Raw genomic sequence first — 25,389 nt, forward strand, 5'->3', positions numbered from 1 at the left:
CCCTTCTCTACTGGCAGTGACAGCTGGATTAAAGCCCCACATTAAACCCTTCTCTACTAGCAGTTACAGCTGGATTAAAGCCCCACATTAAACCCTTCTCTACTGGCAGTTACAGCTGGATTAAAGCACCACATTAAACCCTTCTCTACTGGCAGTTACAGCTGGATTAAAGCCCCACATTAAACCCTTTTCTACTGGCAGTTACAGCTGGATTAAAGCCCCACATTAAACCCTTCTCTACTGGCAGTTACAGCTGGATTAAAGCCCCACATTAAACCCTTCTCTACTGGCAGTGACAGCTGGATTAAAGCCCCACATTAAACCCTTCTCTAATAGCAGTTACAGCTGGATTAAAGCCCCACATTAAACCCTTCTCTACTGGCAGTTACAGCTGGATTAAAGCCCCACATTAAACCCTTCTCTACTGGCAGTGACAGCTGGATTAAAGCCCCACATTAAACCCTTCCCTACTAGCAGTTACAGCTGGATTAAAGCCCCACATTAAACCCTTCACTACTGGCAGTTACAGCTGGATTAAAGCCCCACATTAAACCCTTCTCTACTGGCAGTGACAGCTGGATTAAAGCCCCACATTAAACCCTTCTCTAATAGCAGTTACAGCTGGATTAAAGCACCACATTAAACCCTTCTCTACTGGCAGTTACAGCTGGATTAAAGCCCCACATTAAACCCTTTTCTACTGGCAGTTACAGCTGGATTAAAGCCCCACATTAAACCCTTCTCTACTGGCAGTTATGAATGGATTAAAGCCCCACATTAAACCCTTCTCTACTGGCAGTTACAGCTGGATTAAAGCACCACATTAAACCCTTCTCTACTGGCAGTTACAGCTGGATTAAAGCCCCACATTAAACCCTTCTCTACTGGCAGTTATGAATGGATTAAAGCCCCACATTAAACCCTTCTCTACTGGCAGTGACAGCTGGATTAAAGCCCCACATTAAACCCTTCTCTACTGGCAGTGACAGCTGGATTAAAGCCCCACATTAAACCCTTCTCTACTGGTAGTTACAGCTGGATTGAAGCCCCACATTAAACCCTTCTCTACTGGCAGTGACAGCTGGATTAAAGCCCCACATTAAACCCTTCTCTACTGGCAGTTACAGCTGGATTAAAGCCCCACATTAAACCCTTCTCTACTGGCAGTTACAGCTGGATTAAAGCCCCACATTAAACCCTTCTCTACTGGCAGTGACAGCTGGATTAAAGCCCCACATTAAACCCTTCTCTACTGGCAGTTATGCATGGATTAAAGCCCCACATTAAACCCTTCTCTACTGGCAGTTACAGCTGGATTAAAGCCCCACATTAAACCCTTCTCTAATAGCAGTTACAGCTGGATTAAAGCCCCACATTAAACCCTTCTCTACTGGCAGTTATGAATGGATTAAAGCCCCACATTAAACCCTTCTCTACTGGCAGTTACAGCTGGATTAAAGCCCCACATTAAACCCTTCTCTAATAGCAGTGACAGCTGGATTAAAGCCCCACATTAAACCCTTCTCTACTAGCAGTTACAGCTGGATTAAAGCCCCACATTAAACCCTTCTCTAATAGCAGTTACAGCTGGATTAAAGCCCCACATTAAACCCTTCTCTACTAGCAGTTACAGCTGGATTAAAGCCCCACATTAAACACTTCTCTACTGGCAGTTAGAGCTGGATTAAAGCCCCACATTAAACCCTTCTCTACTGGCAGTGACAGCTGGATTAAAGCCCCACATTAAACCCTTCTCTACTGGCAGTGACAGCTGGATTAAAGCCCCACATTAAACCCTTCTCTAATAGCAGTTACAGCTGGATTAAAGCACCACATTAAACCCTTCTCTACTGGCAGTTACAGCTGGATTAAAGCCCCACATTAAACCCTTTTCTACTGGCAGTTACAGCTGGATTAAAGCCCCACATTAAACCCTTCTCTACTGGCAGTTATGAATGGATTAAAGCCCCACATTAAACCCTTCTCTACTGGCAGTTACAGCTGGATTAAAGCACCACATTAAACCCTTCTCTACTGGCAGTTACAGCTGGATTAAAGCCCCACATTAAACCCTTCTCTACTGGCAGTTATGAATGGATTAAAGCCCCACATTAAACCCTTCTCTACTGGCAGTGACAGCTGGATTAAAGCCCCACATTAAACCCTTCTCTACTGGCAGTGACAGCTGGATTAAAGCCCCACATTAAACCCTTCTCTACTGGTAGTTACAGCTGGATTAAAGCCCCACATTAAACCCTTCTCTACTGGCAGTGACAGCTGGATTAAAGCCCCACATTAAACCCTTCTCTACTGGCAGTTACAGCTGGATTAAAGCCCCACATTAAACCCTTCTCTACTGGCAGTTACAGCTGGATTAAAGCCCCACATTAAACCCTTCTCTACTGGCAGTGACAGCTGGATTAAAGCCCCACATTAAACCCTTCTCTACTGGCAGTTATGCATGGATTAAAGCCCCACATTAAACCCTTCTCTACTGGCAGTTACAGCTGGATTAAAGCCCCACATTAAACCCTTCTCTAATAGCAGTTACAGCTGGATTAAAGCCCCACATTAAACCCTTCTCTACTGGCAGTTATGAATGGATTAAAGCCCCACATTAAACCCTTCTCTACTGGCAGTTACAGCTGGATTAAAGCCCCACATTAAACCCTTCTCTAATAGCAGTTACAGCTGGATTAAAGCCCCACATTAAACCCTTCTCTACTGGCAGTTACAGCTGGATTAAAGCCCCACATTAAACCCTTCTCTAATAGCAGTTACAGCTGGATTAAAGCCCCACATTAAACCCTTCTCTACTGGCAGTGACAGCTGGATTAAAGCCCCACATTAAACCCTTCTCTACTGGCAGTTATGAATGGATTAAAGCCCCACATTAAACCCTTCTCTACTGGCAGTTACAGCTGGATTAAAGCCCCACATTAAACCCTTCTCTACTGGCAGTGACAGCTGGATTAAAGCCCCACATTAAACCCTTCTCTACTGGCAGTTATGAATGGATTAAAGCCCCACATTAAACCCTTCTCTTAAAATGACAACAGTGTTGGGTTTGTCGTGTTTGTAGATGTCAGTGGTAGAGTGGTTGGTTGCTGTAGAGTTGAGGTGTTACGAAGTTGGGCTCATGGTAACGGCAGTCTGACAGGGCCAGCAGAAATATAGGTGCCATGATGGGAAACATTTTGACACTCATCACTACAGTCGTCAGGGGTTAGAGGTCAGGGAGTGAGGGGTCAAGCAAACACCTCTACCAACTGGTCCTACAGGTCAAAACACACAGCCTTGCTCCGCCTCTAACGGCGCGTGCGCCGTTCCGCCTCCGCGACTTACCACCTTTTTTTTGCCACGTAAAATGTTATGCAACAAAAACGAGAGATTCTTATTGGACACATTCAGGTAGGTCCCTCCCTCCCGGTTTGGTTTCTAGTGACTACACCCTGATTGGTTGGTGTTGAGGTGTCAGCCACAACAACTTCCTCTTGTCCTGACCTGACTACAGGGATAATATGATCTCATTCCGAGACATTGAACAGCTAATCCATAAACTCTATTATCAGATTAAGGGACAGTTTATACCTTGTATTGACTCACTGGGACTGTATTGGCTGGATCCCAGACCTGCCTCATCCAACCAGGACAGAGATGACCAGTGAGACTTTATGAACTCAACTGACATGAAGCCATGTTATCGAAGGGGAGAAGAGGTGGCTGACTGTCCACAGGAAGCTCTCACTGATACAGCTCACACGCTGGAACACACCAGGGATCTAGGCTACATTCCAGCCTCCTTACGTCATCGCAGGACAGACAGACATACACACACACACACACACACACTTGTACAAACACGCTCGGACAAACACACACTCCTGGGTTCTACCCAAAGAATGTACGCGGGGCGCTGCGACACCTTGTGGAATTGGCTGCCCCACTATGGAAACATTTTTCAGAGCTATCGCCAACACCTCTGAAAAAGATCAAGCCCAAAAATGCCATGCATTTCTAGTATAAATTACAACTGTACATATGATTCCATACGATCCAGATAAACAAACTAACTCTACAAGAGACATGGATCTAGTCCCAGTGAGCCGTGGTATCAGCTGAAACTTGGGCTAAATTGAGCATGTGTGATTTAAATTCACACAGCCAGAGAGTTGTCACAGTGCTCCCTCCATGTAAATATTAACACAGCCAGAGTCTAGTCACAGTGCTCCCTCCATGTAAATATTAACACAGCCAGAGTCTAGTCACAGTGCTCCCTCCATGTAAATATTAACACAGCCAGAGTCTAGTCACAGTGCTCCCTCCATGTAAATATTAACACAGCCAGCCAGAGTCTAGTCACAGTGCTCCCTCCATGTAAATATTAACACAGCCAGCCAGAGTCTAGTCACAGTGCTCCCTCCATGTAAATATTAACACAGCCAGAGTCTAGTCACAGTGCTCCCTCCATGTAAATATTAACACAGCCAGAGTCTAGTCACAGTGCTCCCTCCATATAAATATTAACACAGCCAGAATCTAGTCACAGTGCTCCCTTCATGTAAATATTAACACAGCCAGAGTCTAGTCACAGTGCTCCCTCCATGTAAATATTAACACAGCCAGAGTCTAGTCACAGTGCTCCCTCCATATAAATATTAATACAGCCAGAGTCTAGTCACAGTGCTCCCTCCATATAAATATTAATACAGCCAGAGTCTAGTCACAGTGCTCCCTCCATATAAATATTAACACAGCCAGCCAGAGTCTAGTCACAGTGCTCCCTCCATATAAATATTAACACAGCCAGCCAGAGTCTAGTCACAGTGCTCCCTCCATATAAATATTAACACAGCCAGCCAGAGTCTAGTCACAGTGCTCCCTCCATATAAATATTAACACAGCCAGAGTCTAGTCACAGTGCTCCCTCCATATAAATATTAACACAGCCAGAGTCTAGTCACAGTGCTCCCTCCATATAAATATTAACACAGCCAGAGTCTAGTCACAGTGCTCCCTCCATATAAATATTAACACAGCCAGAATCTAGTCACAGTGCTCCCTTCATGTAAATATTAACACAGCCAGAGTCTAGTCACAGTGCTCCCTCCATGTAAATATTAACACAGCCAGAGTCTAGTCACAGTGCTCCCTCCATGTAAATATTAATACAGCCAGAGTATAGTTGGTTGAACAATGACCATTATGCGAGATGCAGTATTCAAAAGCCCACTGCTGTCTGGGGGCCCACTGCTGTCTGGGGGCCCACTGCTGTCTGGGGGCCCACTGCTGTCTGGGGGCCCACTGCTGTCTGGGGGCCCACTGCTGCCTGGGGGCCCACTGCTGTCTGGGGGCCCACTGCTGTCTGGGGGCCCACTGCTGTCTGGGGGCCCACTGCTGTCTGGGGGCCCACTGCTGCCTGGGGGCCCACTGCTGCCTGGGGGCCCACTGCTGTCTGGGGGCCCACTGCTGTCTGGGGGCCCACTGCTGTCTGGGGGCCCACTGCTGTCTGGGGGCCCACTGCTGCCTGGGGGCCCACTGCTGCCTGGGGGCCCACTGCTGTCTGGGGGCCCACTGCTGTCTGGGGGCCCACTGCTGTCTGGGGGCCCACTGCTGCCTGGGGGCCCACTGCTGTCTGGGGGCCCACTGCTGCCTGGGGGCCCACTGCTGTCTGGGGGCCCACTGCTGCCTGGGGGCCCACTGCTGCCTGGGGGCCCACTGCTGTCTGGGGGCCCACTGCTGCCTGGGGGCCCACTGCTGTCTGGGGGCCCACTGCTGTCTGGGGGCCCACTGCTGCCTGGGGGCCCACTGCTGCCTGGGGGCCCACTGCTGCCTGGGGGCCCACTGCTGTCTGGGGGCCCACTGCTGTCTGGGGGCCCACTGCTGCCTGGGGGCCCACTGCTGCCTGGGGGCCCACTGCTGTCTGGGGGCCCACTGCTGTCTGGGGGCCCACTGCTGTCTGGGGGCCCACTGCTGCCTGGTGCCCACTGCTGTCTGGGGGCCCACTGCTGTCTGGGGGCCCACTGCTGTCTGGGGGCCCACTGCTGCCTGGTGCCCACTGCTGTCTGGGGGCCCACTGCTGCCGGGGGCCCACTGCTGTCTGGGGGCCCACTGCTGAATGGGGGCCCACTGCTGCCTGGTGCCCACTGCTGTCTGGGGGCCCACTGCTGTCTGGGGGCCCACTGCTGCCTGGTGCCCACTGCTGTCTGGGGGCCCACTGCTGTCTGGGGGCCCACTGCTGTCTGGGGGCCCACTGCTGTCTGGGGGCCCACTGCTGTCTGGGGGCCCACTGCTGTCTGGGGGCCCACTGCTGTCTGGGGGCCCACTGCTGTCTGGGGGCCCACTGCTGCCTGGGGGCCCACTGCTGTCTGGGGGCCCACTGCTGTCTGGGGGCCCACTGCTGTCTGGGGGCCCACTGCTGTCTGGGGGCCCACTGCTGTCTGGGGGCCCACTGCTGTCTGGGGGCCCACTGCTGTCTGGGGGCCCACTGCTGTCTGGGGGCCCACTGCTGTCTGGGGGCCCACTGCTGTCTGGGGGCCCACTGCTGTCTGGGGGCCCACTGCGGTCTACAGAGGTATCTGCACCATGAGGTCATTTTTACTGACAAACACACGCTCTAGTCTACAGCGGTATCTGCACCATGAGGTCATTATTACTGACAAACACACATGCTCTAGTCTACTTATTCCACCTGTAGCCTAATAAACAGTCCTAACTTATTCCACCTGTAGCCTAATAAACAGTCCTAACTTATTCCACCTGTAGCCTAATAAACAGTCCTAACTTATTCCACCTGTAGCCTAATAAACTGTCCTAACTTATTCCACCTGTAGCCTAATAAACAGTCCTAACTTATTCCACCTGTAGCCTAATAAACAGTCCTAACTTATTCCACCTGTAGCCTAATAAACAGTCCTAACTTATTCCACCTGTAGCCTAATAAACAGTCCTAACTTATTCCACCTGTAGCCTAATAAACAGTCCTAACTTATTCCACCTGTAGCCTAATAAACTGCATGGTTTGACCATACACTGTAGTGTGAGGACTAAACATGTCCCTGCGTGACTCCAAGCCTACTTACTTCCACCGACGTTTCTAGTTCACCAAAAAAAATCTGTTTCCATCAGGCCTGTCATGACATTTTCTATCCGACATGTACCTTACTCACCTAAAAAAGTTGGATGGAAACCTGGTTTATTAGACAGAGACCCAGACAGTACGGGTAACAGAGACCCAGACAGCTAGACAGTACGGGTCACATGATAAAGTGGACTCACTCTGTGTGCAGTAATAGTGTTGAACATGATTGTTGAATGACTACCTCATCTGTGTACCCCACACATACAATTGTGACTTAAGCATATTTTTACTCCTGTACATATTTAGGCGTGTCATAACAAAGGGGTTTAAGACTTATTGACCCAAGACATTTCAGCTTTCATTTGTAAAAATTATTTGATATTATGGGGTATTGTGCGCAGGCCAGCCTAAACCAGTGTGAATCCTTCCTGAAGACTCTGTACAGACCAATCCTAAACCAGTGTTAATCCTTCCTGAAGACTCTGTACAGACCAGCCTAAACCAGTGTGAATCCTTCCTGAAGACTCTGTACAGACCAGCCTAAACCAGTGTGAATCCTTCCTGAAGACTCTGTACAGACCAGCCTAAAGCAGTGTGAATCCTTCCTGAAGACTGTACAGACCAGCCTAAACCAGTGTGAATCCTTCCTGAAGACTCTGTACAGACCAGCCTAAACCAGTGTGAATCCTTCCTGAAGACTCTGTACAGACCAGCCTAAACCAGTGTGAATCCTTCCTGAAGACTCTGTACAGACCAGCCTAAACCAGTGTGAATCCTTCCTGAAGACTCTGTACAGACCAGCCTAAACCAGTGTGAATCCTTCCTGAAGACTGTACAGACCAGCCTAAACCAGTGTGAATCATTCCTGAAGACTGTACAGACCAGCCTAAACCAGTGTGAATCCTTCCTGAAGACTCTGTACAGACCAATCCTAAACCAGTGTGAATCCTTCCTGAAGACTCTGTACAGACCAGCCTAAACCAGTGTGAATCATTCCTGAAGACTGTACAGACCAGCCTAAACCAGTGTGAATCCTTCCTGAAGACTCTGTACAGACCAATCCTAAACCAGTGTGAATCCTTCCTGAAGACTCTGTACAGACCAGCCTAAACCAGTGTGAATCCTTCCTGAAGACTCTGTACAGACCAATCCTAAACCAGTGTGAATCCTTCCTGAAGACTCTCTACTGACCAGCCTAAACCAGTGTGAATCCTTCCTGAAGACTCTGTACAGACCAATCCTAAACCAGTGTGAATCCTTCCTGAAGACTCTGTACAGACCAGCCTAAACCAGTGTGAATCCTTCCTGAAGACTCTGTACAGACCAGCCTAAACCAGTGTGAATCCTTCCTGAAGACTCTGTACAGACCAGCCTAAAGCAGTGTGAATCCTTCCTGAAGACTGTACAGACCAGCCTAAACCTGTGTGAATCCTTCCTGAAGACTCTGTACAGACCAATCCTAAACCAGTGTGAATCCTTCCTGAAGACTCTGTACAGACCAGCCTAAACCAGTGTGAATCCTTCCTGAAGACTCTGTACAGACCAATCCTAAACCAGTGTGAATCCTTCCTGAAGACTCTGTACAGACCAGCCTAAACCAGTGTGAATCCTTCCTGAAGACTCTGTACAGACCAATCCTAAACCAGTGTGAATCCTTCCTGAAGACTTTGTACAGACCAGCCTAAACCAGTGTGAATCCTTCCTGAAGACTCTGTACAGACCAGCCTAAACCAGTGTGAATCCTTCCTGAAGACTCTGTACAGACCAGCCTAAACCAGTGTGAATCATTCCTGAAGACTGTACAGACCAGCCTAAACCACTGTGAATCCTTCCTGAAGACTCTGTACAGACCAATCCTAAACCAGTGTGAATCCTTCCTGAAGACTCTGTACAGACCAGCCTAAACCAGTGTGAATCCTTCCTGAAGACTCTGTACAGACCAATCCTAAACCAGTGTGAATCCTTCCTGAAGACTCTGTACAGACCAATCCTAAACCAGTGTGAATCCTTCCTGAAGACTCTGTACAGACCAGCCTAAACCAGTGTGAATCATTCCTGAAGACTGTACAGACCAGCCTAAACCAGTGTGAATCCTTCCTGAAGACTCTGTACAGACCAATCCTAAACCAGTGTGAATCATTCCTGAAGACTCTGTACAGACCAATCCTAAACCAGTGTGAATCCTTCCTGAAGACTGTACAGACCAGCCTAAACCAGTGTGAATCCTTCCTGAAGACTCTGTACAGACCAGCCTAAACCAGTGTGAATCCTTCCTGAAGACTCTGTACAGACCAATCCTAAACCAGTGTGAATCCTTCCTGAAGACTCTGTACAGACCAGCCTAAACCAGTGTGAATCCTTCCTGAAGACTCTGTACAGACCAGCCTAAACCAGTGTGAATCCTTCCTGAAGACTCTGTACAGACCAGCCTAAACCAGTGTGAATCCTTCCTGAAGACTCTGTACAGACCAGCCTAAACCAGTGTGAATCATTCCTGAAGACTCTGTACAGACCAGCCTAAACCAGTGTGAATCCTTCCTGAAGACTCTGTACAGACCGGCCTAAACCAGTGTGAATCCTTCCTGAAGACTCTGTACAGACCAGCCTAAACCAGTGTGAATCCTTCCTGAAGACTCTGTACAGACCAGCCTAAACCAGTGTGAATCCTTCCTGAAGACTCTGTACAGACCAGCCTAAACCAGTGTGAATCCTTCCTGAAGACTCTGTACAGACCAGCCTAAACCAGTGTGAATCCTTCCTGAAGACTCTGTACAGACCAGCCTAAACCAGTGTGAATCCTTCCTGAAGACTCTGTACAGACCAGCCTAAACCAGTGTGAATCCTTCCTGAAGACTCTGTACAGACCAGCCTAAACCAGTGTGAATCCTTCCTGAAGACTCTGTACAGACCAGCCTAAACCAGTGTGAATCCTTCCTGAAGACTCTGTACAGACCAGCCTAAACCAGTGTGAATCCTTCCTGAAGACTCTGTACAGACCAATCCTAAACCAGTGTGAATCCTTCCTGAAGACTCTGTACAGACCAGCCTAAACCAGTGTGAATCCTTCCTGAAGACTCTGTACAGACCAATCCTAAACCAGTGTGAATCCTTCCTGAAGACTCTGTACAGACCAGCCTAAACCAGTGTGAATCCTTCCTGAAGACTCTGTACAGACCGGCCTAAACCAGTGTGAATCCTTCCTGAAGACTCTGTACAGACCAGCCTAAACCAGTGTGAATCCTTCCTGAAGACTCTGTACAGACCAGCCTAAACCAGTGTGAATCCTTCCTGAAGACTCTGTACAGACCAGCCTAAACCAGTGTGAATCCTTCCTGAAGACTCTGTACAGACCAGCCTAAACCAGTGTGAATCCTTCCTGAAGACTCTGTACAGACCAGCCTAAACCAGTGTGAATCCTTCCTGAAGACTCTGTACAGACCAGCCTAAACCAGTGTGAATCCTTCCTGAAGACTCTGTACAGACCAGCCTAAACCAGTGTGAATCCTTCCTGAAGACTCTGTACAGACCAGCCTAAACCAGTGTGAATCCTTCCTGAAGACTCTGTACAGACCAATCCTAAACCAGTGTGAATCCTTCCTGAAGACTCTGTACAGACCAGCCTAAACCAGTGTGAATCCTTCCTGAAGACTCTGTACAGACCAATCCTAAACCAGTGTGAATCCTTCCTGAAGACTCTGTACAGACCGGCCTAAACCAGTGTGAATCCTTCCTGAAGACTCTGTACAGACCAGCCTAAACCAGTGTGAATCCTTCCTGAAGACTCTGTACAGACCGGCCTAAACCAGCAGTCTACTTTTCTGTCCTTCCAAAATTAGGAGTAGTACAGAAAAAGACTGCTTCTGTGTTCACACAGGGAAAGGTGAGTGGGTGATTAGGGTTAGGGAGGGTTGGTGTGTGTTTGCTCAGTGCAGGAGGGAGGCTGGGAGGGGCAAGCTGGAAAATGCAGAGAGCGTGCCAAGTGCAGTCATGTTGCTCCCTGCCTGCCTGGCTCCACTGAGACGTAGCTTGCATCCCGAATTACACACTTTTCCCTACGTAGTGCACTCCTTTTGACCAGGAACCATAGCCTAAACCATGGCTGTCTCACTTGTTCCTGCAGGAGGGTGGAATTCAAGGAAGCATGCAACTAAAACCTACAGTCAGGAGATGTTTCATGACAGGGCCCACGCGCCCCTCCGTTTCTACCCTTCTCTCTCCCTCTACCCTTTTCCCTCCCTCTACCCTTTCCCTCCCTCTACCCTTTTCCCTCCCTCTACCCTTTTCCCTCCCTCTACCTTTTCCCTCCCTCTACCCTTTTCCCTCCATCTACCCTTTTCCCTCCCTCTACCCTTTTCCCTCCCTCTACCCTTTTCCCTCCCTCTCCATCTACCCTTCTCCCTCTCTCTCCATCTACCCTTCTCCCTCTCTCTCCATCTACCCTTCTCCCTCTCTCTCCATCTACCCTTCTCCCTCTCTCTCCATCTATCCTTCTCCCTCTCTCTCCATCTACCCTTCTCCCTCTCTCTCCATCTACCCTTCTCCCTCTCTCTCCATCTACCCTTCTCCCTCTCTCTCCATCTATCCTTCTCCCTCTCTCTCCATCTACCCTTCTCCCTCTCTCTCCATCTACCCTTCTCCCTCTCTCTCCATCTACCCTTCTCCCTCTCCCTCTACCCTTCACTCCCTTGTAACATAAACTAGAAGAACAGATGGACCTCCTCACGGTACCTGAGACTAGAAGAACAGCTGGGCCTCCTCACGGTACCTGAGACTAGAAGAACAGATGGGCCTCCTCACGGTACCTGAGACTAGAAGAACAGATGGACCTCCTCATGGTACCTGAGACTAGAAAAACAGATGGACCTCATCACAGTACTTGGGACAAGACCAGATGGGCCTCCTCACGGTACCTAGAAGAACAGATGGACCTCCTCATGGTACCTGAGACTAGAAGAACAGATGGGTCTCCTCACGGTACTTGGGACTAGACCAGATGGGCCTCCTCACGGTACCTAGAAGAACAGATGAGCCTCCTCACGGTACCTGAGACTAGAACAGATTGACGTCCTCACGGTACCTGAGACTAGAAGAACAGATGGGCCTCCTCACGGTACCTGAGACTAGAAGAACAGATGGGTCTCCTCACGGTACCAGAGACTAGAACAGATTGACCTCCTCACGGTACCTGAGACTAGAAGAACAGATGGGCCTCCTCACGGTACCTGAGACTAGAAGAACAGATGGGCCTCCTCACGGTACCTGAGACTAGAAGAACAGATGGGCCTCCTCACGGTACCTGAGACTAGAACAGATTGACGTCCTCACGGTACCTGAGACTAGAACAGATGGGCCTCCTCACGGTACCTGAGACTAGAAGAACAGATGGACCTCCTCACGGTACCTGAGACTAGAAGAACAGATGGGCCTCCTCACGGTACCTGAGACTAGAAGAACAGATGGGCCTCCTCACGGTACCTGAGACTAGAAGAACAGATGGACCTCCTCACGGTACCTGAGACTAGATGAACAGATGGAACTCCTCACGGAACCTGAGACTCCATTTGCTGACACCTCCCACTATTTCTCAATGAGCTAAAACACACACACTTTGTGTTGTGTTTGCGCGTGTGTGTGAGAGAGACAGACTGCAAGTGACTACACACTAACAATTATGGTGGGACTTGCAGTGTATGGTGTAGACTGCTAATGAGTGAGAGATTATATTTACAGTAGACACATGTAGACTGCTATTGAGTGAGCGAGATTCAATTTACAGTAGATGACACATGTAGACTGCTATTGAGTGAGATTCTATTTACAGTAGATGACATGTAGACTGCTATTGAGTGAGAGATTCTATTGACAGCAGATGACACATGTAGACTGCTATTGAGTGAGAGAGATTCTATTTACAGTAGATGACACATGTAGACTGCTATTGAGTGAGAGAGATTCTATTTACAGTAGATGACACATGTAGACTGCTATTGAGTGAGAGATTCTATTGACAGCAGATGACACATGTAGACTGCTATTGAGTGAGGGAGAAACTATTTACAGTAGATGACATGTAGACTGCTATTGAGTGAGGGAGATTCTATTTACAGTAGATGACATGTAGACTGCTATTGAGTGAGATTCTATTTACAGTAGATGACACATGTAAACTGCTATTGAGTGAGCGAGATTCTATTTACAGTAGATGACACATGTAGACTGCTATTGAGTGAGAGATTCTATTTACGGTAGATGACACATGTAGACTGCTATTGAGTGAGAGATTCTATTTACGGTAGATGACACGTAGACTGCTATTGAGTGAGAGATTCTATTTACATTCTAGATGTGATGTTACAAACCAGGTACTATATTACAGTGTCACTACTGTTTATGAAAAGTTAATGAATAACAACTTTATGACCATCTCTCTGCAGACTGGACACCCAGGAAGCAGATTCTCAGTATGATGTATTACTGGACTATTGGCAGTCAGATGGCAATCCTAGAGAGAACTAGTATCACTACTGTAGTTTACAACTGGAGACTAGTGGAGGAGAGAGAACTAGTATCACTACTGTAGTTTACAACTGGAGACTAGTGGAGGAGAGAGAACTAGTATCACTACTGTAGTTTACAACTAGTCTAGTGGAGGAGAGAGAACTAGTAGCTGGTGGTGGTAATACACCATTAACATGGGGTTTAATGGCGGTTGGCATCCGATCGAAGAGTCGGTCAATGCGGTTGCGTCACACCCTCCATTAGGGCTCCACACTTTCAGATCAAGCATTACACTGGCTCTTACACTGCCCCTATACAAACGCCTTCTCGCATCAGCACCCTGATCACCATCTACAATCGATGTCAAGACAACGTGAACGACTGTGAATTCTGCAGTTGTATGCGTTTTACCGAAACCAGCTTACCAGTAACTCTGAAAAAATGTTTAGAGTTTTGTTGAGAACTAGTTTAAGGCCTGCTGACAGATTGGGACATTTGATTTGAGGTTTTAAAATAAGCATGCAGGAATTTAGTTTTATGTTCTTAAGAGGCAGACAGCTAGTATCAGTTGAGCTGAGGTTATTTTTGATAAATCACTCAGTGATGGACATCGCCGACATGTTGCTTTAATGAAAAGTTTATAAAATTAAAGATACATTAATTGTCGAGTCAAAATGATAGGCTATATTTATAAAAAACTGGGTGACATTAAAATCAAACATTTGTCATATGCGCCGAAATAGTGCTGAAACACTGTTAATTAATGGAATAGGAAATGTATCGGCGTTACGAGTTGGCAAAGCCTAGGTGACCCAAGATCAACAAGTAACAAGAGTCTTCACTCACTAGACTAGAAGTAACAAGAACCTTCACTCACTAGACGAGAAGTAACAAGAGCCTTCACTCACTAGACTAGAAGTAACAAGAGCCTTCACTCACTAGACTAGAAGTAACAAGAGCCTTCACTCACTGGACTAGAAGTAACAAGAGCCTTCACTCACTAGTCTAGAAGTAACAAGAGCCTTCACTCACTAGACTAGAAGTAACAAGAGCCTTCACTCACTAGACTAGAAGTAACAAGAGCCTTCACTCACTAGACTAGAAGTAACAAGAGCCTTCACTCACTAGACTAGAAGTAACAAGAGCCTTCACTCACTAGACTAAAAGTAACAAGAGTCTTCACTCACTAGACTAGAAGTAACAAGAGTCTTCACTCACTAGACTAGAAGTAACAAGAGTCTTCACTCACTAGACTAGAAGTAACAAGAGCCTTCACTCACTAGACTAGAAGTAACAAGAGTCTTCACTCACTAGACTAGAAGTAACAAGAGTCTTCACTCACTAGACTAGAAGTAACAAGAGTCTTCACTCACTAGACTAGAAGTAACAAGAGCCTTCACTCACTAGACTAAAGGCACAATATCAACACAGCAACAAATGTATCAAAACCAGAGATTCCATGTTACAATGTGTCAGTAAAAATATGAGTTAGACAGATAATTCTAGACAGTCTACAAAGTAACCAACCCTGGTTTATGAACCTCAGTAACGATGAGAGGCTACATGTCTGCCGTTATGGTATGCTACGGAAATATTTCTTACCACACCATTCCATAGGCGCCCTCGCCAATATAGGAGAGATTGTGGTAGCGAGGGCCGACATCGAAGGCCTGTCCTCGGACTAACTCAGCGCCAGATCCGGGGTTGGGGCCGCTGCCAGCACTGGCAGATACTGCTGCTGTCGCCATTGTGAAAACTAGCTGTATTTTTAACACGTTCTCCACAGCCAAAAAGAAAGGGATAATACGAAAAGTCACCGCTGTAATAACGTTATACAACACAGTGAGACTTTATGAAGTCCTCAGTAACGGCGAAAGAGAGTAAGAAAAGTAATTTGTCCGCTCCTCGGCGCTATAACGTGTACAAAGCCTGATTCCACTGACTGCAGTCTGCTAGCTACTGCAAGAGCATGGGTGTATTCATTTACGCCGATTCTTTTGCGAAATGTTTGGTTTTGCAACAGAAAGCGTTTACTCCCAACGCAAAACGTTTTGCAACGAAAACGAGGGCTTCTATTTGACACATTCAGGTAGGCCCCTCCCCGTTTCCTTCCGTTTGCTCTGTTTGCTTCTCACACGCGGTAAACGGTTTCCGTTGCAAGACGTAATGAATACACAGAGCTGAGCCGAGGCTGCTGCAGGAAATAACGGAGTGCGTCATGTGATCAAGGATGCAAGACAAGATCGACAACCTCGCTGTGAGAAGATCTTTAACATCACCCGGATTAATCAAACTAATTATAACACAAAGTACCTTTGTCTACAGATTAGGCCCATGAGGATGAAGATTACTAGGCACAACCCTTTAGGATAATATCAGATATTCTTACATGCAGGTCTATATATCAAACTCATTATAACACAAAGTACCTTTGTCTACAGATTAGGCCCATGAGGATGAAGATTACTAGGCACAACCCTTTAGGGTAATATCAGATATTCTTACACGCAGGTCTATATTTATTGCATGACTGCAAATTATAGATTGACATGAATTGTCTACAACCACTGTTGTCCATAATGAGTATGTATTATTGTGGATTATCATGATGATAATCTGAGTATGTATTATTGTGGATTATCATGATGATAATCTGAGATTATTGAATCATTATGAGGGGTTAATCTCCGATCTTCAGATTGAGGCAGTTGGCAGTTCCTGGAGTGCGGTGCAAGGAAAATAACCTCTCACTCAACGTCAACAAAACAAAGGAGCTGATCGTGGACTTCAGGAAACAGCAGAGGGTGCACCCCCCTATCTACATCAACCGGACCGCAGTGGAGAAGGTGGAAAGCTTAAAATTCCTCTGTGTACACATCACGGACAAACTGAAATGGTCCACCCACACAAACAGTGTGGTGAAGAAGGCGCAACAGCGCTTCTTCAACCTCAGGAGGCTGAAGAAATTTGTCTTGGCACCTAAAACCCTCACAAACTTTTACAGATGCACAATTGAGAGCATCCTGTCGGGCTATATCACCGTCTGGTACGGCAACTGTCCAACTCATCCCCAGGGGCAAACTACCTGCCCTCCAGGACACCTACAGCACCCGATGTCACAGGAAGGCCAAAAAGATCATCAAGGACAACAACCACCCAAGCCACTGCCTGTTTACCCCGCCATACAATATTCTACTGTATTTTAGTATATGGCGCTCCGACATTGCTCTTCCAAATATTTATATTTTCTAAATTCATCATTCCTTTACTTAGATGTGTGTGTATTGTTGTGAAATTGTTAGATATTACTGCTAGAAACACAAGCCTTTCGTTACACCTGCAATAACATCTGCTAAACATGTGACAAATAACATTTGATTTTGATTGGGCATTGATCTTTTTTCTTACAGAGCTCAGAGGAAAAACTATTTCCACTTCAACCCATCAATAGATGAATGACCCTGTCCAGAAACAGCTCCTAGGTAGGCCTACTTGTGTAGATCTGAGAGGATTGGACAGGTATAAGAAAAACTCAAATATACAAGGTTCTGCCATAATGCTTATTATTCTCTCAGATCTACCACTATGTAGGACCTAGGAAGGGTCTCAGATCTACCAGTACCTAGGACGGGTCTATGTTTGTCTACCAGTACTTAAGACATAGGCAGGGTCTATGGTTGTCTGAACAGTATGGTGGTCACAGAGAAAATGTGGCATTTTGTGCAGGGTACATTTTGTGCTGTCTGCGACTAAATTGGAAAACAAACATACAGGTAGAAGAATGAATGTGGTCAAAGTCACAGGTATTGTGGTTGTTTGTGCGATGGTCATTATGGCCAAACAGTTCTATTTTTGTTTCATCAGACCAGAGGACATTTCTCCACAATGTACGATCTTTGTCCCCATGTGCAGTTGCAAACCGTAGTCTGGCTTTTTTATGGTGGTTTCGGATCAGTGGCTTCTTCCTTGCTGAGCGGCCTTTCAGGTTGTGTCGATATAGGACTCATTTTACTGTGTATATAGATACTTTTGTACCTGTTTCCTCCAGCATCTTCACAAGGTCCTTTGTTGTTGTTCTAGGATTGATTTGTACTTTTCACACCAAAGTACGTTCATCTCTAGGAGACAGAACGCATCTACGTCCTGAGCGGTATGACGGCTGGGTGGTCCCATGGTGTTTATACTTGCGCACTATTGTTTGTACAGATAAACGTGGTACCTTCAGGTGTTTGGAAATTGCTCCCAAGGATGAACCAGACTTGTGGAAGTCTACAATTGTCTTGGCTTATTTCTTTTGATTTTCCCATGATGTCAAGCAAAGAGGCACTGAGTTTGAAGGTAGGCCTTGAAAGACATCCACAGGTACACCTCCAATTGACTCAAATTATGTCAATTAGCCTATCAGAAGCTTCTAAAGCCATGACATAATTTTCTGTAATTTTCCAAGCTGTTTAAAGGCACAGTCAACTTAGTGTATGTAAACTTCTGACCCACTGGAATTGTGAGGGCCTTCCTGTGAGTGATGTGTTGAGTGGTACTGGGAGAACAGGTGGCTGAGGGCCTTCCTGTGAGTGATGTGTTGAGTGGTACTGGGAGAACAGGTGGCTGAGGGCCTTCCTGTGAGTGATGTGTTGAGTGGTACTGGGAGAACAGGTGGCTGAGGGCCTTCCTGTGAGTGATGTGTTGAGTGGTACTGGGAGAACAGGTGGCTGAGGGCCTTCCTGTGAGTGATGTGTTGAGTGGTACTGGGAGAACAGGTGGCTGAGGGCCTTCCTGTGAGTGGTGTGTTGAGTGGTACTGGGAGAACAGGTGGCTGAGGGTCTTCCTGTGAGTGATGTGTTGAGTGGTACTGGGAGAACAGGTGGCTGAGGGCCTTCCTGTGAGTGATGTGTTGAGTGGTACTGGGAGAACAGGTGGCTGAGGGCCTTCCTGTGAGTGATGTGTTGAGTGCATGTCCGTTTGTTGATTGTCTTCTGTTCGCCCCATAAGTCATGAAAGTGGTCGAATGGGTGAAGAGTGTCAATTAGTTAGTAGGCGAATTCCACCCATGTCAACGTAATTTACCTAATGAGAGTCTCATTTCATACAAGCACATTTGTTTCCACAACGGAGGAGGACGTGAGGAGTCGAGCAAAACTAATTGAGATTCTCCCCTATAGACGAGACCTTGGGTCTCATGGCTGCATTTCCACAGGCAGCCCAATTCTGATGTTTTTTCTACTAATTGGTCTTTCGACCAATCACATCAGATCTTTTCACAGCAGCGCTTTTTTCAAAGCTGATCTGATTGTTTAAAAGACCAATTTGTGAAACAAATATCAGATTTGGGCTGCCCATGTAAACTAATGGTGTAAAAGCAACCATGAAGGCCTACTGAGTGCTGCTTGTCAGCAGAGGGCGCTAAAATATCAAACTATGAAATACAATCTCAGCAGCAACAAATGTTATTGGATTGAAAATTTTAAATGAATAACGCAAGTTTTTAATTGAATTATATAATATAAGTAATGTTATTACATAAATAAGTATCCTGTCTACTGTGTACTCTGATCGGCTCATATATGCAATTTATATGTATATATTCTCTGCATTATACAGGCCTCCTTTTGTAAATAGTTTTTTACAATTTCACAAACACAAAAAACCGTCGTAATAAAGTTGTGTTTTAATGCATTTCATTGGTGTAAAATGTTTCGGCAATGAGAAGGTTTCTTTACGACAGCTATGCGTCACGTTTTGTGTACGTCATAGGCTGCACTGCGATTCTTTGAAGTTCACTAGATACGGGTTTTGTGGAGACTGGACTGCAAAATTATACAGAAAAACAGCAAGTTGCAGAAAAATAAATGATCTATTAAATCTTAGGTGTAAGAAAGAAGTGAACGAACGAAGTGTATATCCGTCATGCGCTAGTAGTTTGCTACAATATTGATTTTGCACTGCTTTATTTTGGAGACGAGTCATATGAGTTTGAGGTGAAGATGGCCGAGGGGAGTCTGTCGATATCATCGTACCCTTTTCAGGATCCACAACTTTCACAAAGTTTGGACGCCACGGGGGACTCTGACATAGTACATATTCAAGCTAAAAACGGACATGTTGCTGGCACACCGGATGAGTCTTTCTCTCCGACGTCGGTCATTTATTTTAAAGAGGCGCTCAGTTCGGCCAACATCCGATTTGCAAAGACTGGACTGTCATCTCCCACTCCTGTTCAATATGAGTTCAATATCGAAAGAATGTCCAACAAAACGAAAAGTGAGTTTCAATAAATATAATAATTTGGGTCTATAGTTAGAGTCTAGGTGGCTAGGTTACCCCCTAGAGTCTATAGGTGGCTAGGTTACCTCCTAGAGTCTATAGGTGGCTAGGTTACCTCCTAGAGTCTATAGGTGGCTAGGTTACCTCCTAGAGTCTATAGGTGGCAAGGTTACCTCCTAGAGGCTATAGGTGGCTAGGTTACCTCCTAGAGTCTATAGGTGGCTAGGTTACCTCCTAGAGTCTATAGGTGGCTAGGTTACCTCCTAGAGTCTATAGGTGGCTAGGTTACCTCCTAGAGTCTATAGGTGGCTAGGTTACCTCCTAGAGTCTATAGGTGGCTAGGTTACCTCCTAGAGTCTATAGGTGGCTAGGTTACCTCCTAGAGTCTATAGGTGGCTAGGTTACCTCCTAGAGTCTATAGGTGGCTAGGTTACCTCCTAGAGGCTATAGGTGGCTAGGTTACCTCCTAGAGGCTATAGGTGGCTAGGTTACCTCCTAGAGGCTATAGGTGGCTAGGTTACCTCCTAGAGGCTATAGGTGGCTAGGTTACCTCCTAGAGTCAAATGAACACCTCTGGTCAGCTAATTCTGTGTCACCATGTCAGTAGTTGGTGTTGTGATGTAGCTGGTTAGCTAGGTAGTCATGTTAGCTAGCTTGCTGTCTATGCTGGTTGTTTGCATACCTGATGTGTATAATGTAAGGGAACAACACATGTTGTGGATAATAATTACAGAGCAGCTGAGGTCCATTCCTGAATGGCTGATCAGATTACATTGCAGCCTCAAAGGCGTTGTTGAGATCAACGCGGGCCACGTTTGCTGTGAGTTATTGCCCAGGTATAGCACATTTATGGTAATTAATGAGAATCCCTCAAGTCATGGTGTGTGCATCACAGGCGGGTGTGTCAGTGGGCCGTTGCCAGAGAAGAGAGACATTTGCGCAGCAGGTAAACTGATATACAACAGACTAACTCAATAATCAGCCAAACTACAATGTTTTGAATGGTTCTCGCTATTTAACCATTTGCATGCATTAATGTCGTTGTCTAGTCCTATGTCCTAAAAAATATTCTAACATGCTGACAAGGTGCGCCATCACACGCGTGTTGATTTTGTCCACCCACACCAGACACGATCAGGACATGGAGTTAGAAATATCAAAGCCAACTTTGAACCAACTATATTAATTTGGGGACAGGTCGAAAAACATTTAACATTTGCCCACTGAAGTTGGTTACGTCTCCAAACTGCAGTCAGGTCAAGACCCTGACGACGAGCACGCAGATGAGCTTCCCTGAGACTGCAGAAATGATTTGGTTGTGCAAACCCACATTTTCGTCAGCTGTCTTTGTGGCTGGTCTCAGACAATCCCGCAGGTGAAGAAGCTGAATGTGGAGGTCCTGGGCTGGTGTGGTTACACGTGTTCTGTGGTTGAGGCTTTTGGATGTTCTGCCAAATTCTTTAAATGACGTTGGAGGTGGCTTATGGTAGAGCAATTAACATTTAAATTCTCTGGCAAATGTTCCTGCAGTCAGCCAATTGCACGCTCCTGCAACTTGAGACATCTGTGGCATTGTGCTGTGACAAAACTGGACATTTTACCGCCCTTTTATTGTCCCCAGCACAAGTTGCACCTGTGTAATGATCATGCTGTTTAATCAGCTTCTTGAAATGTCACACCTGTCAGGTAGATGGATTATGTTGGCGAAGGAGAAATGCTCACTAACAGGGATGTTAACAAATTTCTCCAAAAAATTGAAAAGCATGGTAGCATTTCTGAAAACATGGGACCAACACTTTACATGCTGTGTTTATACACTGCTCAAAAAAATAAAGGGAACACCTAAACAACACAATGTAACTCCAAGTCAATCACACTTCTGTGAAATCAAACTATCCACTTAGGAAGCAACACTGATTGACAATAAATTTCACATGCTGTTGTGCAAATGGAATAGACAACAGGTGGAAATTATAGGCATTTAGCAAGACACCCTCAATAAAGGAGTGGTTCTGCAGGTGATAACCACAGACCACTTCTCAGTTCCTATGCTTCCTGGCTGATGTTTTGGTCACTTTTGAATGCTGGCGGTGCTTTCACTCTAGTGGTAGCATGAGTCTCCAACCCACACAAGTGGCTCAGGTAGTGCAGCTCATCCAGGATGGCACATCAATGCAACCTGTGGCAAGAAGGTTTGCTGTGTCTGTCAGCGTAGAGTCCAGAGCATGGAGGCGCTACCAGGAGACAGGCCAGTACATCAGGAGACGTGGAGGAGGCCGTAGGAGGGCAACAACCCAGCAGCTGGACCGCTACCTCCGCCTTTGTGCAAGGAGGAGCAGGAGGAGCACTGCCAGAGCCCTGCAAAATGACCTCCAGCAGGCCACAAATGTGCATGTGTCTGCTCAAACGGTCAGAAACAGACTCCATGAGGGTGGTATGAGGGCCCGACGTCCACAGGTGGGGGTTGTGCTTACAGCCCAACACCGTGCAGGACGTTTGGCATTTACCAGAGAACACCAAGATTGGCAAATTCGCCACTGATGCCCTGTGCTCTTCACAGATGAAAGCAGGTTCACACTGAGCACATGTGACAGACGTGACAGAGTTTGGAGACGCCGTGGAGAACGTTCTGCTTCCTGCAACATCCTCCAGCATGACCGGTTTGGCGGTGGGTCAGTCATGGTGTGGGGTGGCATTTCTTTGGGGGGCCGCACAGCCCTCCATGTGCTCGCCAGAGGTAGCCTGACTGCCATTAGGTACCGAGATGAGATCCTCAGACCCCTTGTGAGACCATATGCTGGTGCTGTTGGCCCTGGGTTCCTCCTAATGCAAGACAATGCTAGACCTCATATGGCTGGAGTGTGTCAGCAGTTCCTGCAAGAGGAAGGCATTGATGCTATGGACTGGCCCGCCCGTTCCCCAGACCTGAATCCAATTGAGCACATCTGGGACATCATGTCTCGCTCCATCCACCAATGTCACGTTGCACCACAGACTGTCCAGGAGGTGGCGGATGCTTTAGTCCAGGTCTGGGAGGAGATCCCTCAGAAGACCATCCGCCACCTCATTAGGAGCATGCCCAGGCGTTGTAGGGAGGTCATACAGGCACGTGGAAGCACGTCTGAGCCTCATTTTGACTTGTTTTAAGGACATCAAAGTTGGATCAGCCTGTAGTGTGGTTTTCCACTTTAATTTTGAGTGTGACTCCAAATCCAGACCTCCATGGGTTGATAAATTTGATTTCCGTTGATCATTTTTGTGTGATTTTGTTATCAGCACATTCAACTATGTAAAGAAAAAAGTATTTAAGTATTTCATTCATTCAGATCTAGGATGTGTTATTTTAGTGTTCCCTTTATTTTTTTGAGCAGTGTATTTTTGTCCAGTGTCGATACAGTGCATTCGAAAAGTATTCAGACCCCTTGACTTTTTCCACATTTTGTTACGTTACAGCCTTATTCTAAAATTGATTACATTTTGGTTTTCCCCCTAATCGATATACACACACTACCCCATAATGACAAAGCAAAAACAGGTTTGTAGAAATATTTACAGAAATATGACATTTACATAAGTATTCAGACCCTTTTACTTAGTACTTTGTTGACGCACCTTTGGCATCGATTACAGCCGTGTCTTCTTTGGTGTGACGCTACAGCTTGGAATACCTGTATTTGGGGAGTTTCTCCCATTCTTCTCTGCAGATCCTCTCAAGCTCTGTCAGGTTGGATGGGGAGCATCGCTGCACAGCTATTTTCAGGTCTCTCCCAGAGATGTTCGATCGGTTTCAAGTCCGGGCTCTGGTTGGCCCGTTGAAGGACATTCAGAGACTTGTCCTGGAGCCAGTCCTGCGTTGTCTTGGCCGTGTTTTTAGGGTTGTGAGGTCCTGAGCAGTCTTGAGCATGTTTTCAGCAAGGATTTCTCTGTACTTTGCACCATTACCTTGATCCTGACTAGTCTCCCAGTTCCTGTCACTGAAAAACATCCCCACAGCATGATGCTGCCACCCATGCTTCACCGTAGGGATGTTGCCAGGTTTCTTCCAGATGTGACACTTGGCAATCAGGCCAGAGAGGTCAATCTTGTTTCTCATGGTTTGAATCCTTTTAGGTAAACTACAAGTGGGCTGTTGCGCCTTTTTACTGAGGAGTGACTTCCGTCTGGCCACTCTACCATAAAGGCCCGATTGGTATTGCAGAGATGGTTGTCCTTTTGGAAGGTAATCCAATCCAGCTCTGTCAGAGTGACTCGGTTGCTCAGTTTGGCTAGGCAACCAGCTCTAGGAAGAGTCTTGGTGGTTCCAAACATCCGTGTAAGAATGATGGAGGCCGCTGTGTTCTTGGGCAGTATTGTTGTGAAATTGTTAGATATCACTTATTAGATATTACTGCACTTTTGGAGCTAGAGAAACAAGCATTACGCAACACCCGCAATAACATCTGCTAAACACGTGTATGTGACAAATAAAATTTCATTTGAATTGAGATGGATTAGGTTGAGTTGGACCGTGGAGTGAAGGAAAAGCAGCTAAACAAGTGCTCAGCATATGTGGGAACTCCTTCAAGACTGAAATAATCTAAAAATGTATTTGGATTTGTTTAACACTTATTTTTGGTTACTACATGATTCCATATGTGTTATTTCATAGTTTTGATGTCTTCACTATTATTCTACAATGTAGAAAATAGTAAAAATAAAAACCCTTGAATGAGTAGGTGTTCTAAAACTGTTGACTGGTAGTGTAATTGGTGTTTTGATACAGGCTAGATGTAGCTGGATGGTCTGACCGAGCTCGGCAGCTCCTCTGGAGATGGGAGAACCTTCCCGAAGGACAACCATCACTCTTCAGCACTCCACCAATCAGGCCTTTATGGTAGAGTGGCCATACGGAAACCATTCCTCAGTAAAAGATGACAGCCCGCTTGGGGTTTGCCAAAAGGCACCCAAAGGACTCGCACACGATGAGAAACAAGATTCGCTGGTCTGATGAAATCAAGATAGAATTCTTTGGCCTGAAAGCCAAGTGTCACATCTGGTGGAAACCTGGCACCATCCCTACGGTGAAGCATGGTGGTGGCAGCATCATGCTGTGGGGATGTTTTTCAGCCGCAGGGACTGGGAGACTAGTCAGGATTGAGGTAATGGTGCAAAGTACAGAGAAATCCTTGCTGAAAACTTGCTCAGGACTGCTCAGGACCTCACAACCCTACTTATATAAATGTGACATTTCTGTTTTTTAATTTGAGAAATTAGCAAACATTTCTAAAAACCAGTTTTTGCTTTGTCATTATGGGGTGTAGATTGATCGGGGGGAAAACACTTTATATCAATTTTAGAATAAGGCTGTAACAATTTGGAAAAAGTCACGGGGTCTGAATACTTTGAGGGGACAGGTTGGATGCTGCACATTTTATATATATTTTTAACTGAACTTCTGTTTAGCGATCTAACAGGGATGCAAACTAGTCACCTTTCGGTGAATTTTGCCATTTTGAATCCAAGAAAGTGTGGTGGACCAAGTATTGTTAGCATTGTTTAGTATCTTGCTA

At 46.3% G+C, this 25,389-nt stretch overlaps 2 protein-coding genes across 2 annotated transcripts in view; one reads left to right on the forward strand and one right to left on the reverse strand.

The window, feature by feature from the left end:
• Positions 1 to 15,648, reverse strand: part of LOC110525139 (mitogen-activated protein kinase 1) — an 89,362-nt gene extending 73,714 nt beyond the window's left edge. The window contains exon 1 of the mRNA XM_036979177.1: positions 15,182 to 15,648. Coding sequence (XP_036835072.1) covers positions 15,182 to 15,327 — 146 coding nt within the window. The 5' untranslated portion in view covers positions 15,328 to 15,648. The remainder of the gene's footprint in view (positions 1 to 15,181) is intronic.
• A 3,678-nt stretch (positions 15,649 to 19,326) lies between these two features.
• The window catches only part of LOC110525138 (protein RUFY3), a 107,184-nt gene continuing 101,121 nt past the window's right edge, over positions 19,327 to 25,389 (forward strand). The window contains exon 1 of the mRNA XM_036979178.1: positions 19,327 to 19,837. Coding sequence (XP_036835073.1) covers positions 19,561 to 19,837 — 277 coding nt within the window. The 5' untranslated portion in view covers positions 19,327 to 19,560. The remainder of the gene's footprint in view (positions 19,838 to 25,389) is intronic.

Source organism: Oncorhynchus mykiss, chromosome 6, assembly GCF_013265735.2.
Source record: "Oncorhynchus mykiss isolate Arlee chromosome 6, USDA_OmykA_1.1, whole genome shotgun sequence".
Classification (NCBI taxonomy): domain Eukaryota; kingdom Metazoa; phylum Chordata; class Actinopteri; order Salmoniformes; family Salmonidae; genus Oncorhynchus; species Oncorhynchus mykiss.